Source organism: Pecten maximus, chromosome 6 (assembly GCF_902652985.1).
Source record: "Pecten maximus chromosome 6, xPecMax1.1, whole genome shotgun sequence".
Classification (NCBI taxonomy): domain Eukaryota; kingdom Metazoa; phylum Mollusca; class Bivalvia; order Pectinida; family Pectinidae; genus Pecten; species Pecten maximus.
In genome coordinates, this window is record NC_047020.1 from 28,079,505 (window position 1) to 28,096,216 (window position 16,712).

A 16,712-nucleotide genomic window follows, 5' to 3' on the forward strand; every position below is an offset into this window, starting at 1 on the left:
GTATAACCTTAAAATATTCATTATTTTGATTTAATTTTAAGATATATAGCAGTTTACAGGGTAAATTAGTTAATACCAAGTAATAAGTGGAGGATTTTCAAATTAGATAAGATCTATTGTAAATTTGGCCTGTTTGACAGTCTCCTATTCCAGAGAAATATATGCATGGAACCAGATAAACTGAATTAAGAGTTAAAAGTGCCCTTGGATTAAAATGTTTAGTAAATCTGAAAATATTATATACAAATGTAACAAAATATAATCATATAACATTTATCGTAAATATTTAATTTCATAAAAGTTTTTTTATTTCAAGAGATTATTGTTCAGTTTGTATGTGATTTAAAGCGATAAAAAAAATGCTTTTTGAAAGTGAATCTTTTTAACAATCAATTGTACACGCTCCGATATATTGAAGGTTAGATTTTCTATCTTTGACAAGACTCGCTGATTGAAAAGTACAGCAGACTGTTGGTTGTGTCTTGAATCGTGCCACACCTGTTGTCGTTGGTTCCCTCGAATAATCTAGCTAAAGATCTCCATTGTAAAACGGACCAATTAGGGTAGTGTGCTAATTCACATCCCTGCATCTTGTCTTGCTTGATCGGAGGCATAAAATTGTCATACAGCACCAAACGCTTGCACCATTGTCGTGACCCCCAGATTATCTCTGAGTTGATCTTCAGAGATTTTATGTGCGGGGAGTGTGACTCGCAATATGGGGTATGTACCTCAGTTGTGAAGACCTGTATCATAGCAGTTGGCAGGTCAGCGTTTCTCACCAAGTGTGAAATTATCAGCATGATCTCCTGAATAGAAAAAGTTAAACTGTCTCATCATCAGTAGGATTCGACAATAGACCTGTCATTTTTTACGCCAGCAATTCAAGTACTTCCGAGTCCCATGAAGACAATATCAAGAATACCACAGGACATCACCAGACAGAACCATTTCTGATAGGATACAAAATTACCTCCAAGATTTAATCCCATAATTTACTGTTGTACATAATTGTCATATCTGGGAGGGATTATGAGGATCTCTCACAAACAGCCAACCTTGGGATTCCAAATGATCGCACCCGATAGTCATTTGACCATTCTTATTGGTGAGAAGGTCAAATGTTCGGGTGAGATTGAAGCAATCATCTTGTCATCAGTGAATTATCTGGTCGAACCTATACTGACCCAGGGTCCATTAGCGAGATTTTGTCAATAGTGATTTAGACTGACATGTAGTATATTACTGACCTATTCTGTTGATGGCAGTGATAAGTCATTCTAGAAGGTTCCGTAGTTTTTCATCAGTTTATATATTAGAGCAAGTTCATGTGACTTAATGCAACAAATCATTATTTTTAACAATAGAAATCTGTTAAAGGGTCAAAACAAGTCGACAAACACTAAATATGTTACACAAACCTAAGCGGGATGGGTGACTTCTACCTAAACAATTTCAGACTGAAATTTCATGTTCTGTTGTATCTTGGAAATACTGTGAACTTTTACATTTTAGTGGTAATCTTATTTTATCAATTTCTCACTGAATACATTCCACTAATCAAGATTGCTCTAATTGGAGTTTCTGTAGGCTGTTTTTGCTCCAAATTGAGTTTCTATGGGCTGTTTTTGCTCCAAATTGAGTTTCTATGGGCTGTTTTTGCTCCAAATTGAGTTTCTGTAGGCTGTTTTTGCTCCAAATTGAGTTTCTGTAGGCTGTTTTTGCTCCAAAATGAGTTTCTGTAGGCTGTTTTTGCTCCAAATTGAGTTTCTATGGGCTATTTTTGCTCCAAACTGAGTTTCTGTAGGCTGTTTTTGCTCCAAATTGAGTTTCTGTAGGCTGTTTTTGCTCTACATCAAGTTCTATAGAGTAGGTTTGCTCTAAATGGAATTGTATAATTGTTTTTGAGAGTAATTAGTAATTTAGAATTATGGGTGTATCAATTCCTGATTGGACTAAACATCTTTTTAGATTCTGTTAATTTGTATGCATTACAATTGGGGTACACCAAATTAGATATATATAGAGTAAATTAGAAGTTCAATATATTTAGAGTAAACCAGAAGTTCAGGGAAAATCATTTGATAATCTCCAGATTTGTATCACCTTGATAAAACTTCAAAGTTTCTCTACAATTCTGTTGAATTTAAGTTTAACTTTCATACTTCTTCATTTCAAAACTATCAAATTAGTTATTTATTTCATAAAAAAGGATACAAAATGACAAGCATGTTTTGATGATAACACTATGATGAATTAGGCAGAAAACACATTGACAATATAATTAGGAAAACAGATTATGGTGTAAATTAATGACAGATCACGAACATTTCATACCCTTCTCTATTCAGTATTCACATACAATCTTTAGAGAGTTTGTTATTAAAAAAGACAAATCGTGTACTAATTATGTTCTGTGTAAATTAGGGAAAGTCACATCATACAGTAATGAATTATAATGAGATGTATGATATATTATATATCTAGGCCACTATTCATGTGTGTAGGTATATTGTACAGATCTAGAACTTGATCAAACAAACATGGACAAATTTTTTCACGCACCACATGATTGATTGTGGTTAACAATCTTAATGATCTTGATCGTATTTAGTTATTATTTTTAGAAATTTGAGTTGATAATTTGATATCTCTTTGGGAAAAAAATCCTTATAAAAAAACACCCTTTAACCAAATGTTTTATATGCATCAAAAGCTGTGCACTAGAATAAGTCATATTCTGCTGTTGTCTTTCATTACAGTATGGTTAAAACAGTACAGTCGATTAACAAGTCCATAAAAAGTAAGAAAAAATGGATGATTCCTCCTGCAAAAAAAAAGTGATTTTTCCCTGTATGATAAAAATCTTACCTATTTTCATTAAGGTACTGCCATAATTTAACAATACTGTCAATATGACCAGACTAGTACTGCTGTTTAAAATTATGTCAGACACATTGACTGTGCAGAACTTAATTTATAAAATTAATTATTATAATTATATTAATCAATTAATTATAAAATTTTACAAAGATAGTAATCATTGCCATTAGGAATACAGTTGTTTACAAAAAACATCTATCATTGGTGATACCAGAACATGATATGGTTTGGTTTGTTTTTGTTTAACGTCCTATTAAAAGCCAGGGTCATTTAAGGACGTGCCAGGTTTTGGAGGTGGAGGAAAGCCGGAGTACCCAGAGAAAAACCAGAACATGAAGGAGTGTAACATGTAACAATGTTAGACTCATTTTATAGGATACATTACTGGGTGTTAGAATCTTACCATTCAGAGAAATTAAGATTAATCACTAAGGAAATTATATCAATGTCTTTACCATATTCTTTTAAAAGGAAATAATTCCACAATATATATCCTGTACGATACTAGAGGCTGTTATAATTGAATTCCCTGCCTGTTATTTTGGTAATTTCAGACATTATTGGATTATAAACCATTTCGATAAAACCTTATTTAAATCCAGAAACAAATTTTCAGTAGCTAATTATGATAAAGATTATATCGAGGTTAAGCAGCAAAAAAGTCCCCTTCAATGCCAGGTCACATTTGTGGGTAACTGTATGTATTGTAAATCTTTTTTTTTAGAAACTATACTCACAATTTATTGATCACAACTAAATATGACCTGCCTCTAATTGAAATTTTCTGGCATTTAAATTCAGCTTCAGGCCATGGACCCAATTTCATCATTAACATCAGGAAATTATCCATTGGAAAACATTCTTGGATTTAAGAGGAAAATCTTACTTAGGAAAACTGCCTTCAATCCAATAATGTTTTAATATTGGGAGACTTAAAGGTTAGGAATTGGGGCCGCTGTGGGCGAGTGGTTAAGGTGTCCAGACACTTTATCACTAGCTGGGTTGCGAGTTTGAAACCTACATGGGGCAGTTGCCAGGTACTGACCGTAGGCTGGTGTTTTTTTCCCCAGTCAGGTTCTCTGGCTTTCCTCCATCTCCAAACCTGGCACGTCCTTAAATGACCCTGGCTGTTAATAGGACGTTAAAAAAATAAACCAAACCTATAAACAAAGGTTAGGAATTTCCTTAAGTTAAAGAATTTGATGAACCTGGGATTGGTTAAGACAGGCAGGGAACATAATCAATATGTCAGTAAGAAATGTACTTAATCAAGTTGGAAACATTGCTCCTTCATTAACACCAGCTTGTACAAACAGACTTGAACTGAAAAATTAAAATCTAATATGTTCGGTAACAATCAATACCCATAGTGGTCAAAACTGGAACCATTGTGGTCAATAATTAATACCCATGCCCTAGAGTAGTGGTTTTCTAAAAGAAACCTGATCCTATATTTTACAATCTTCTGACATTTTAATTATCAAATATGTCATTTCAGTCATAGATAGGAAGATTTGTTAGCTCATACTAACGATCCTTACCTCCATTTTCCTTATATGGTTAATGAACCTAGAAGCCAGGTAGAAATTTATGAGGCAAATCTACGAAGGTCGACAAAACTATGAAAAGTTGATCTGTGCCATAAAAAGTGTTTGGGTTTGAAAGGATTTCTTTGTTTTTAGGAACAAAAGCCGGTATGATCTATAAAAGGCAATTGATAACATATTGATAAACGGGATTGTTTACTCTGTGTAATGCCTCGAAGATCGCCACGGAGATAAATCGAGCACCCAACAATACATTTTATCAAATAGGCAATATCAGACTGTTTCCTGTAAGAGTTCGATGAAATGGATAGCTGTTATGTGTTAAGTTAACACTGAAATGCACCAGTTAGTCTGTTATGACATCAGGAATGATGGAAATAGTTTTCTATAGAAAATCAAGTGTCAGTTGTCAGATGAGGAGTAATAATGATTAAATATTGCAGTGTTTGTATATGTAGTCATGTTTGTAAATGTGTACACTTTGTTTTACAACAATGCGAAATAAGTTATTGGCTCAGGTAGAAGCGTGCGAGGGGTCCTTGTGTGGGAGGACACTAGAGTACCAAGAGAAAACCCATGTTGTCGGGCAGGTGAACCATACCTTTTCCTATAAGGAAATTGAACCCTCACGGGCCACCTACTTATATGAAAGGAAAGTATGTTACAGCTGTGCTACCCCAACCACCCCAACACCATATGTTTGTATGATACCGCAAGACAGATATATTGTAAGATTTTTTCCAGGAAATTTCCAACTTCAGGCTATCAATACTGTTGAACCTCATTATAGTGAATCAACTCTTAGGAAGCTAGCTCAGTCAATGTAGTACCAGACCAAGTTGACCTCTGAGTAGTGAGGTGAAGAGGTGTGTGGTTTGATTTCTACCCAGGACGTTTGGTTTCTCAGGAAGCTAAGATCACAGACCACCCAATCCTAATGTGCTTTGACCTTGAGCAAACTATTTTACTACATTTACTCTGGATAGCATATATTAAGCTTTCTATTATATGTTGTTCAGTGAACTAGCCATCAGCTACTACAAGGCCATGCCACAAAAACTAAATAACTATAGCATATATTAAGCTTTCCAAATGTTGTTCAGTGAAGTAGCCATCAGCTACTACAAGGCCTTGCCACAAAAACAAAAAAAGATATAAGCCTATATAATTATGAAGTTACTTTCACTGGAAGTGAATTTTTTCCTAGGTTCTGGATAGGTAGGCGATTATTTAATATTATGAGTTTAGATTCAGTCCTCAGGGTTAAAAAATGTGGGGTCAATTTAAAAGTGTGCTGCTAATAAGTAATTATATTCTGAAAGTTTTTTACTGAAAATTCCTGTGAAGTTGTTAAACTCATTGATATCTATCTTGATTGCTTACCTAACTTTCACCCCAAAAAATGATTGGTATAGATATCCTGCCGATAACCACACTATGCCCAACATTTAATCTGGGTTTAAAAAGTATTGGGAATGGGACCATATGGTAAGAGGCTAGGCCTAGATCAATAGATTACTTTTTGTTTATAGTAAATTATTTAATATGGAGGTCAAAGATCACTGTGATATGTTTATAAGGAAGATGATATGATCAGGTAGACATTGTAGTTCTGTGGGACAGGTTAATGACTTTTGACTACAGGTAGTTAGCCGAATTCCAGGTGTTTGGTCACATGTAGGTATATCCTGTATATTGTTTCAGGTCGATCTGACCTCATGATATACCTATAAACTGGTGCATGGACATGAGACTACCTGAACAGAAGTATTGCAATACCAGGGTTGTTACTGTAGGTGGAATTACTTCATTTCCATTGCCATGATACAAACAACAACACACTCTTTTTATTCAATTCCATCAATTTCACCTTTTTTTTCTTCTCAAAAAAATTTAAAAAAAAAAAAAAAAAAAAGAGAGAGAGAGAGAATTGGTCCTCTTGATCATAAGTAATTTTTTTGTGTTCTAATTTCTTCATTCTAAAACAGTACCACACCGACTGTATCTGGTGGTAGTGGACAGACCTACATCAGTACCACACTGACTCTATCAGGTGGTAGTGGTCAGACATCAGTACCACACCAACTCTATCAGGTGGTAGCGGTCAGACATCAGTACCACACCGACTCTATCAGGTGGTAGTGGTCAGACCTACATCAGTACCACACCGACTCTATCAGGTGGTAGTGGTCAGACCTACATCAGTACCACACCAGCTCTATCAGGTGGTAGTGGTCAGACCTACATCAGTACCACACCGACTCTATCAGGTGGTAGTGGACAGACCTACATCAGTACCACACCGACTCTATCAGGTGGTAGTGGACAGACCTACATCAGTACCACACCGACTCTATCAGGTGGTAGTGGTCAGACCTACATCAGTACCACACCGACTCTATCAGGTGGTAGTGGTCAGACCTACATCAGTACCACACCAACTCTATCAGGTGGTAGTGGACAGACCTACATCAGTATCACACCGACTCTATCAGGTGGTAGTGGTCAGACCTACATCAGTACCACACCGACTCTATCAGGTGGTAGTGGTCAGACCTACATCAGTACCACACCGACTCTATCAGGTGGTAGTGGTCAGACCTACATCAGTACCACACCGACTCTATCAGGTGGTAGTGGTCAGACCTACATCAGTACCACACCGACTCTATCAGGTTGTAGTGGACAGACCTACATCAGTACCACACCGACTCTATCAGGTGGTAGTGGTCAGACCTACATCAGTACCACACCGACTCTATCAGGTGGTAGTGGTCAGACCTACATCAATACCACACCGACTCTATCAGGTGGTAGTGGTCAGACCTACATCAGTACCACACCGACTCTATCAGGTGGTAGTGGTCAGACCTACATCAGTACCACACCGACTCTATCAGGTTGTAGTGGTCAGACCTACATCAGTACCACACCGACTCTATCAGGTTGTAGTGGACAGACCTACATCAGTACCACACCGACTCTATCAGGTGGTAGTGGTCAGACCTACATCAGTACCACACCGACTCTATCAGGTTGTAGTGGTCAGACATCAGTACCACACCGACTCTATCAGGTGGTAGTGGTCAGACCTACATCAGTACCACACTGAGTGACTATCAGGTTGTAGTAGACTCAGTCTCAGGTTGTGTTCTATAGACTTTTACTAGACTGACCCCACAGAAATGAAATGCCTTAATTGATTTCCAGGTATTTCACACAAGGTGTCAACTGACATGTCCAGTGACTGCCTATATAGGTTGATAATTTATAATTATTACATTAGAATGTCCTCTGGTGTACAATAGTTTGTATGTGGCACCTCTGGGTAAGTACAACTAGCCTGAGGTACACTGGGCACTGGTCAGTCTGACAATGGCCATACTAGTGTGGACCTCGGTGTTTGTCGCACAAGACCCTGACAGCCTTATATGGCTAGTGATGGATGACACTCGGGGGTTGTGTCCCCTGGGGTCAACTGTGAAGTGGCGGTAATGGAGATATATAGACATGAAAGACAATTGGTTAGTGAAATGTCAGCCTGGTCCAAACTGCCCTTACCTTTTATCCTAGTACATATGTAGACAGTAGCCCGCCATAAGTCACGGTGTGAAAGTGTCACTACACCTTGTGTACGGCATGTGCAGGGGATTAACTGGGATTAGGAGACAAAATAGGTCACTGTTACATGAGTTTCATAGAAATCTAAGGTCCTATGGTTATAGCAATAATATGAAATCAGTTAAAGGTAAATATACTGGAGGTTTTGATACTGGAGTTAATTTTAGATTATGTTTATGATACATTGTTACTGCGGTAGTAAATACATTATGTACTGTATTACAGAATATATACTGCATTTAAATAAAGAAATGTTGATTTTTTTGAAAATATCTTTAGAAAAAAAAATCTCATGAGTTCAAAAAAAAATGATAAAATTGGAAAAACTCTTAATAGTTTAAAAAAAAACAGAAGCATAAAGTACAAAAAACACATATAGCTGTTTATAGTCCCCTAAAACTCATCAGTGATGCTATAGGGACATCATACAGCTGTTTTGTCCTTCTATTGGACTCAGTGTTGTTAGGGACATCATGCAGCTGTTTTGTCCTTCTAGGACTCCCCAGCATAGGATGACACCCAAAATTTATAATAGATCAAAAGAAATATCCAAATTTGGATGGGTAGGTGCAAAAGTCTCAGAAAAAGTAGAAGCAGTTCTATATCTATTAGTTTTGTAGTAAAATGTCGGAAGAATTGATATTTTAATGATATCTTAATTCAATAGGAACCTCGCTTATGCTTTATAACTACACATCTGAGCCCCAGACACTGCCAATGTTAACATTTAATATATATACATGTACATACATGTATATTTAATATTAAATATATGTAAACATGATACTATCCTTACCATACTTTAAATCCAACTCTCAGTTTAATGTATTGTACATCGTAATATTCATCATCTAAAGGCTATCAGGACAGCTAAGGAATTTTCTATATTTACTATATGTTGTTTTTGCTGTGATATTGTGTATTGTTTTTGCTGTGATATTGTGTATTGTTTTTGCTGTGATATTGTGTATTGTTTTTGCTGTGATATTGTGTATTGTTTTTGCTGTGATATTGTGTATTGTTTTTGTTGTGATATTGTGTATTGTTTTTCACTGTAATAACATCCTGTATCATTACGATGTAGTGGGCAGCGTAATTTTGATTTATGTTATTGTACTACGCACCTGTATGATTCACTTACAAACTCGGAATTAATAACGACCCCAGTATTTGAGGTTTTGTTTTCATGTGTCAAACATACACATCTTCATATCCCTAACGTCATGAGTAGGAAGCAGCAATTAATAAAAAGTTGATATCCCCAAGTCATCTGTGGGATTGTCAGCCTGATACAGATTCCGTTACTTAACACAGGTGAACAGATCAATTCTCTACACATTTCAAATATATTAATACATCCTCTCAATTACTTTTTTCATCATTTAAAAGTCATCTTAAATATTTACAGAATCTCGCTGCTTCTTATATTTCCAGGTGATTGAAGGGAAAAAAGGCGCTCGACTGCGATAACCTAGATCATGTGACTTGTCGTCATGGTTGATTGAACACCAGCCTATCTCTGTGTTAGCATTAGAAAGTCTCACATGGTGGAAAGCTTACCGACATAGAAAGGTGTGTTTAAAGCTACTCACAGGTTTTTGTATACCATTCTTACGTTTAAAACGGGTGACAAGCATTTTTACCTGTCTTGATTGGAATTTATTAATGACAGGTGTGTGTGATGTGTTATATACTAAAGGTGATGAAACAAGCCTCTTTTATTCATACCTGACAGGTAAGTTACTTGTTACCTATCTATTTTACTCTCATCTAACTACCTTAATTACAGATTTGATTTACAGACAAGTGGGTATCGTGTATCTCATCAGTATTATCTTTATGTAATGATAGGTTCATAACCAGAAAATCTGCCACGGCAGTCATTCTACTGTTATCTTCTTTTCCATCGTTATACAATATCTACATCGTGTAGATGTAACTCTGCTTATCCTCTTGTTTATGTATTATATTTATGATATTGACATTTGATAATTGGCATTGGTGCATTAATTATCACTTGCTAATTGGCATTAGTGCATTATATTTCTCCATAAAGGACAGTGGAACATTATACCTAAATAATCAACAGCTAGTTCATACAGTGATCTTTTTTTAACATTAATTCATACATGTGCAAATTCATGATAAATCAATAAACACCTTCTTCATATAGGAAAATGTTTTATTTTCATCAAATGATATTCAATAAGTCTTATTGCTGCTAAAAAAATAAGAAGACAAATTAAATCTGAGGTGGATTTATTTTCCCTGATTTATAGATATGATAACATAAGAAATGTTTAGTTCTGTTATCAGCCTGCTATATATATGTGTAAGCTGTGTGTTTATAAAGTCCCCATACCTCCGTCACTTTCATCTGTCGAGGTAATTCTGGACCATCAAAATAATAAAATTCAGAGTTACGGGTTTTATAACAGTATACCATGATTCAGACATATTCAGTGTAATAGAATCAAACAGTTTGTAGTATGAGATTTTTTTCTAGGTGTCCGATACCCATGCTCCATTAGACCCGAGCTATGTTGAAAGTTGTAGGAGTATCGGTTAGAATATAAATGTATTAAAATGTGTTGGAGTGAAAATTAACTTGTGTTAAATTATCTCCTAATGGATGTTAATATCTATAGGGGAAGCCCTGTAATTGACCTACAGATGTAATGTCAACATTAAAAACACGCAAAGTACAGGTACTGTTAGTGAGTAAGGAAGATTCAAAAATTCAGATAAAATTTTAATTTGTTGAATTATTTAAAGTAATTGTAATCATAATTTATGTTTTTATCGCTGGTGTACTTTGAAATATGTGGTTTAATTACTTAGAAAGTGGTAATGTATTTTTGCTGTGTAAAACATTTTAAGTACTGGTACAGTTATTGAAAAATAAATTCCATGGTTTTAAAATATTTTTGTAAAATGCTTACATAGGATTTACTGTCAATTTCAATTGAACAAATATTTATAATTGTAATAATGATACAGTTTCTGACTGAGTACTGATGAATGTTTTCCAGATTGATGGTTGCATGTCTTTGAAGGCAATCCTGTATTTGAATATATTAATTGTAATTTATTCCATAATCAACAAATACACAATGGCCTATTGTTCTTCGTCATTAATTAGGAATCTGTTTGCCTCTCTGAGTCACCAAAGCCTATTAATGTCAGATCACAATAAGAAGTAGAACACATTGTAACAGTTAAAATATCATTTTCTATCATATTGACATCTCTCCCCCAACATTAATTTTTATTAGTCCCATTTTCATTGAAATATGTGTATAATTAATATGTAGAAAACCCCAAGGCCATAGCTTAATTGGCCGCATGATTGACAAGTGCATTTCTTTAATATTTTGTTTTTGTACCTTCATCTATACGTAGGTCTTTAAGACTCTGGTGACGCTTCCCCTTTGTAAGTCTGTAAACATGTAAAAAAACAGGTAGGAGTCCAATACATCACGATTTGAGTGACAGCCATATTGTTGACAAGAGACAGTAGGAATGAGAGCTGGTCAGTGAGCAATGCCGTCACAGACATAGAACTGTGTAGGCCCTTGTTTCACCACCCATTAACTGGACGATATGGGCCAGTTTTATGTCCTTGGTCACAGTTTGTTCTGGTCAGTTGGTGGGAGAGAAGTAAGGTTTTATTAGCATGTTTTGATCAGTGAAGACTTTATTGTGACAGAGGGAGGGATGTCCGAGAATATCTTGTTATCCACTTTCTTGTCACAAATTTTCTCACCTTTTTTTGCTTCGTTAGGATTTACCTGACATAGGTGTAACGATGTAAAGGTGCATTTTACACACCTGTGTACAAGTTCCACCTGTAGAACTAAACAATGGCCTCCTGTGTCGGCGTACTGAATGACCACCGCTGATTAACTTGGTAATTGGGGTAGATTTCATTACAGTTATGATGTATATTTAATTCTATTTCAAAAACCAAGTAATCATGCATTAAATCTCTTCAAGCAAAAACTAAATGCACTGAATGCTATTCTGGCTTGCTTAAATTGAAAGTATCATATTTTATTATGGATATAATGAAATCTGATTTAACTTGCCGTCTGTATCTCATACTGACCTTGTATTAACTACTGCAGGGTTCTGATCCTCAATTACAGAAATTAGTTGAGTGGTTAACAAATGATAATGGATAAACGTTCTAGACTATTTGAACAGATTTAGAAATCATTTAAAAACTTCAATAAAAAAATGAAGTTTTATGTTTTAATGTATTTTCTATCTAAGTGGAGGGAGGATCAATTTATTTTGCAAGAAAATTAACTGCATAATGACACTTAATATGTACTGTACAGAATTTTGAGGTAGTGATTTTTTCTGAAGTAATAATTGTTCAATAAATATAATCTATTTAGAACTAAAGATTCTATTGTGCATTTTGTCTGTAATATATACAGTACTCCAAAATTAAATTAACACTTCTCAATCAAATTCGAAAATATGAAAAAAAATCACTGACATTAATTTCAAAGCTTGAAATGAACATGATAACTGTATAGTTATATAATTGATATGGTTTGAGGTGATTTTTAAACTGTTAGAGTTTACCCCCGGGCTTATCTTTGGACCATCTTTGCTCCACCACATGTTTTGTTTGTTGGTGTCAAGATAAAATACCCCAGGAATTCTCTCACTTAGACTTGACACAATATTGTTCTATTGTGTGAAGATTCCTTACTGACAATTATCACCAATACAATCAAAAATAAACAACGACCCCTTTTCCTTTCGTTTACCTTGGGTAATATTGTTGGCTCTGGCCCCTTATAGGGACACACAGACTTCAGATGAAGGCAGGAAAACATGACTGCCCGGGGAGTTCCTTTTAAGGTAAAATAGACTCCACTGTGTTGAGGAGATCATGACATGGGCTTGTTTTTGAATGTGTCAATTATGGTTGGTTTCACTCCATGTTAAACCCTTCTCCCATCCTAATTGTATTGACACAGGTAAATACCTACATTGTCATACCTGGCCGGGGTGAAGGGGACACAAATGGAAAATAAACAAGTTTGTCATTGACACTTCTCAACATACTAATATCCTTGACTTTAATTAGCCAATGGTTACAGCCATATCAAAGTCTATATACCCCACTACTTTGGTCCCAATGGTCAGTTCTGACCGTCCCAAGAGACTGTGCTGACCAGCAAATTTAGATCAGTGGACGATAAGAAGCCTGGACAAAGATTTACTAATAGTTAGAACTGGCCGTAGTGGTCAGGTTTGATTGTGGCCGGAGATAAACGTTAGGGTACTAAGCGCCTATTGTTGTGTCCATTATAGTGTTAATTATGGCGTAGAAGTCAGTACTCTGTAACAGCTTATCAGTATGTCACTAACATTTCAGGGACGTACTGAAACACTAGACGCTTGACCAAAGCCTGATACAGAGTGGTCAGCCAGTGTGATGGATGGACACGATTATTTTAGAGATTAAATTTATCAGTTCGTACAATACCCCTGTATTTCCTCATATTGATGTTTATGTGGCCTATCCACAATAGAAAGAAAAAATAATTGAAACTTGACTGTGATGAACTTTTGCGATAAACGGTATAGAAGCATTTAGTCTGAATTTGACGTCAAGGTAGGAACGCTACATATTTTATTTACGAGTACTGAAATGATAGTATGAAGGCAAGAGATGATCACACAGTGTTCAAACAAAGCATGAACAAACAAAAGAGAAGGTTTACGACTAATAAAGATAGATTTTAACTAATAACAATATTCACTGATATTTATCACGAAAGATGACCCGAAAATTATTTTTGTTTTGAAAAGAAAAATATCTGCAGACACGATGTCAGTCACCCTAGGTAACCATGCCTGTTTTACAAAAACTTCCACGGAGGACATTCCTGTACCTACAAATCTCACAAATCTATCAAAAGAGTTCAGTTTTGGAATTCATTCCTACAAATGCTTTTCCTGTATTATTCATTTTCGGAAATTTGAAAAATAATCTCTTATCATATTTCAAAGTGTCAAAATTTGTAGAAACTTAATTTTGAAAATGCAATAAGTTAGTTTTTATATTGATATGTGTGTCAAAATTAAAACCTGTAGATTGCTGTGTATTCTATTCTTCAATGTATTTAGTATATTGAGAATAAATTGATTCTAAAGCATTGTAGCATAACTACAATACCTCCATAAGTTAGACTTGACCTCTGTGTAATTCATTGGTTTTGAACTTGATTAAAAAATATTCCCTTTCATCTATTGTGTTGGACTGTATTTCACCTGGTAAAATGTAAAATAATTCCTCCCATCGTAAGGTTGCATTTATGGACATCAAATACTGATTTCTGCGAACCTCGACCTTACTGTGACATTCTGACCACCATCGACTTCTGTTAACGTGAAACATATTGAAATTTAATCATTACGGTTGGGATTTCAGCTGATGTCCGCGGCAGATAAACACTTAATAATTACCGTAGGCTAGTAGGTTTTGATGGCTTTTAATGAGGCATTTATGAAATAGGGCTCGACTAGCGCGACCATTTACTTCAGTTGAAAAGACTCAAAAAAGATACAAACAATTTGACACACCTTCAGATCCTCATAAAGATTCAACATATACAGGTTTTTGAAATTCTTGAGTAAATCTCTACGAAATCATACAACATTATACTTAGTGCACTCCTCAGATCTCCTAATAAATATCGGAATCCTCAATCCATTTGAAACACGCATAAAGTTTTACAATTCAAGAGATTTATTTCTCCGTGGGATTCTCGTGTTTTCTGGTCAATTGAAATGTTGTATGACTGATTGTTGCAGTATTCACCTGTGTTTCATTGTACGCACCGCTATTTTCTGGCCGGATCTTATTTCTTTTAGATCAGGTGCTCTAAAAGTACATTAAAGTATACAACACAATGTTACACGATAATATATAGCTACAATGTATGGACCACAATCTGCGACCATATGATAGAGGTACCAGGTGGTGCTGTATATCGTATAGAAAAAATAAAATCATTGGTAGCGAACTGCCCTGAATATGTTACCTGTCAAAATTTTACATCATCCAATCATGATGAAACTTGGACATCAGCATCTGAATTATTTAATTTCAATCGTTGGACCTTTCAAATCTTCTTTAATTGCATTTCATCTCATTAACATCCAGGTAGCATTATGATAGGCACAAGCTGTTCCGCTTGTTACATGTTAATCTTGATGTATGATTTATACACCAGATTTTACTCAAGAATTAGGACCTATAGATGTTGCTAGTGTATTGATATACGAACACGACATACAAGTTCACTGGACATGTGTTGGGGTCGGTTGAAATCCATATAAACCATGTTCGAATCATAAATCAGTAAATCAAATGATAGAAATATGCTTGACACCCGATCGGCACGAGACATTTTAGTAAATAGTGTAACTGTCCAAAACTCTAGACCAGAAAAACGATTGGCTTGTTTAGGGTGTTACTCGACACAGGTATGGCTTGACGATTGTCAAGGCTCATTGTCTGAACCCATAAATTATAGTCCACAGTCGACACCTCTAGTTACCCTCCGTATCATGCTGGGGAGCTGAATATTGCCAAATTAAAGTGTCGGCACCGTGAAACAGTAATTATGGCCGTTCTTTAAAATCTTTCTTCCAAATTTGAAGGGAGTCGATTGCTGGGGTGTATTAGGCTGTGGAATGTCTGAGGTAGAATTCAGGGGAGGGGTTGTTACCATTGTTATTACTACTGTTGAATCGTGTAGTTTTCATACTTGAGCATCTTGTTCTAAACTGGACATATTTGTCAGCTTTGGCTGGTGTACAAATTCAAGTTGATGTTTCAATTTCTCATCATTTATAAATGTCAGATAGTTTTTACAATTGTGAGCTTTGACTGGGGTACAGTTCATGACAATGTTTCTATTTTTCATCATTTGTTCTCAAAGTTTTTGTTGTATTGTCATTTTGCCAAAAAGATTTGTTGTACAAAAAGATTTGTCGTACTTGTAATATGGTCTCTAATGTGTAACAAAATGCTAACAAAAATAACTTATGTGAAGAATAAAATGTGGTAGTCAATTACAATGATGACTCAACAAATATCTTTCTCCTTTTCTGTAATTACTTACTGCAATCAATTACAGAATCTGAGGAAAAGGCAAGATGTCAGGAACTCCAAATATACACACCATAATGGCAAGATGTAATATGTCTCCAAAAGAATGTTGTCTTCTCAAAATGATTTCCATTTTTTTTAAAAGATTGAGATGGACATATTTGATGATAAACAACAAAAAGAAACCTCCATTTATACCAAATCTAATCTTATGCAATATATATTTTTTCCAGATGTCATAAATGAGGTCCATCAAGAAGATTTTCAAGGGAGATAACCTCTCAAGTTTGTCTGCTGATGTATAGAAAGTGGTATGTATCATATAAATACTTTTAACACACATAATAAAACTATATGTAGAGTTCTATTTGTATTTGACTTCTAACATCTAATTTTGGGTTATTGACCTTGTCAGCATATTGTATACCTGTACAACTGTAAATAGATTACAGAATAACTAACTTATATTAGTAGACTTTGTACTGGAAATGATATTTTTTGTAATATCATAAAATTAC

The 16,712-nt window shown here is 35.2% G+C and overlaps 2 protein-coding genes across 3 annotated transcripts in view; both read left to right on the forward strand.

Moving 5' to 3' along the window:
• Positions 1 to 7,542, forward strand: part of LOC117330125 (nucleoporin NSP1-like) — a 45,756-nt gene extending 38,214 nt beyond the window's left edge. Inside the window, exon 2 of the mRNA XM_033888343.1 lies at positions 6,566 to 7,542. Coding sequence (XP_033744234.1) covers positions 6,566 to 7,542 — 977 coding nt within the window. The remainder of the gene's footprint in view (positions 1 to 6,565) is intronic.
• Positions 7,543 to 9,387: 1,845 nt separating this feature from the next.
• LOC117329440 (protocadherin gamma-B5-like) overlaps positions 9,388 to 16,712 on the forward strand; it is a 45,431-nt gene continuing 38,106 nt past the window's right edge. The window contains exons 1-2 of one of the 2 annotated variants that reach the window (XM_033887380.1): positions 9,388 to 9,786; positions 16,428 to 16,505. The gene's annotated coding sequence lies outside the window, so the exon portion shown is untranslated. The remainder of the gene's footprint in view (positions 9,787 to 16,427; positions 16,506 to 16,712) is intronic. The other variant, XM_033887381.1, reaches the window with a different exon arrangement.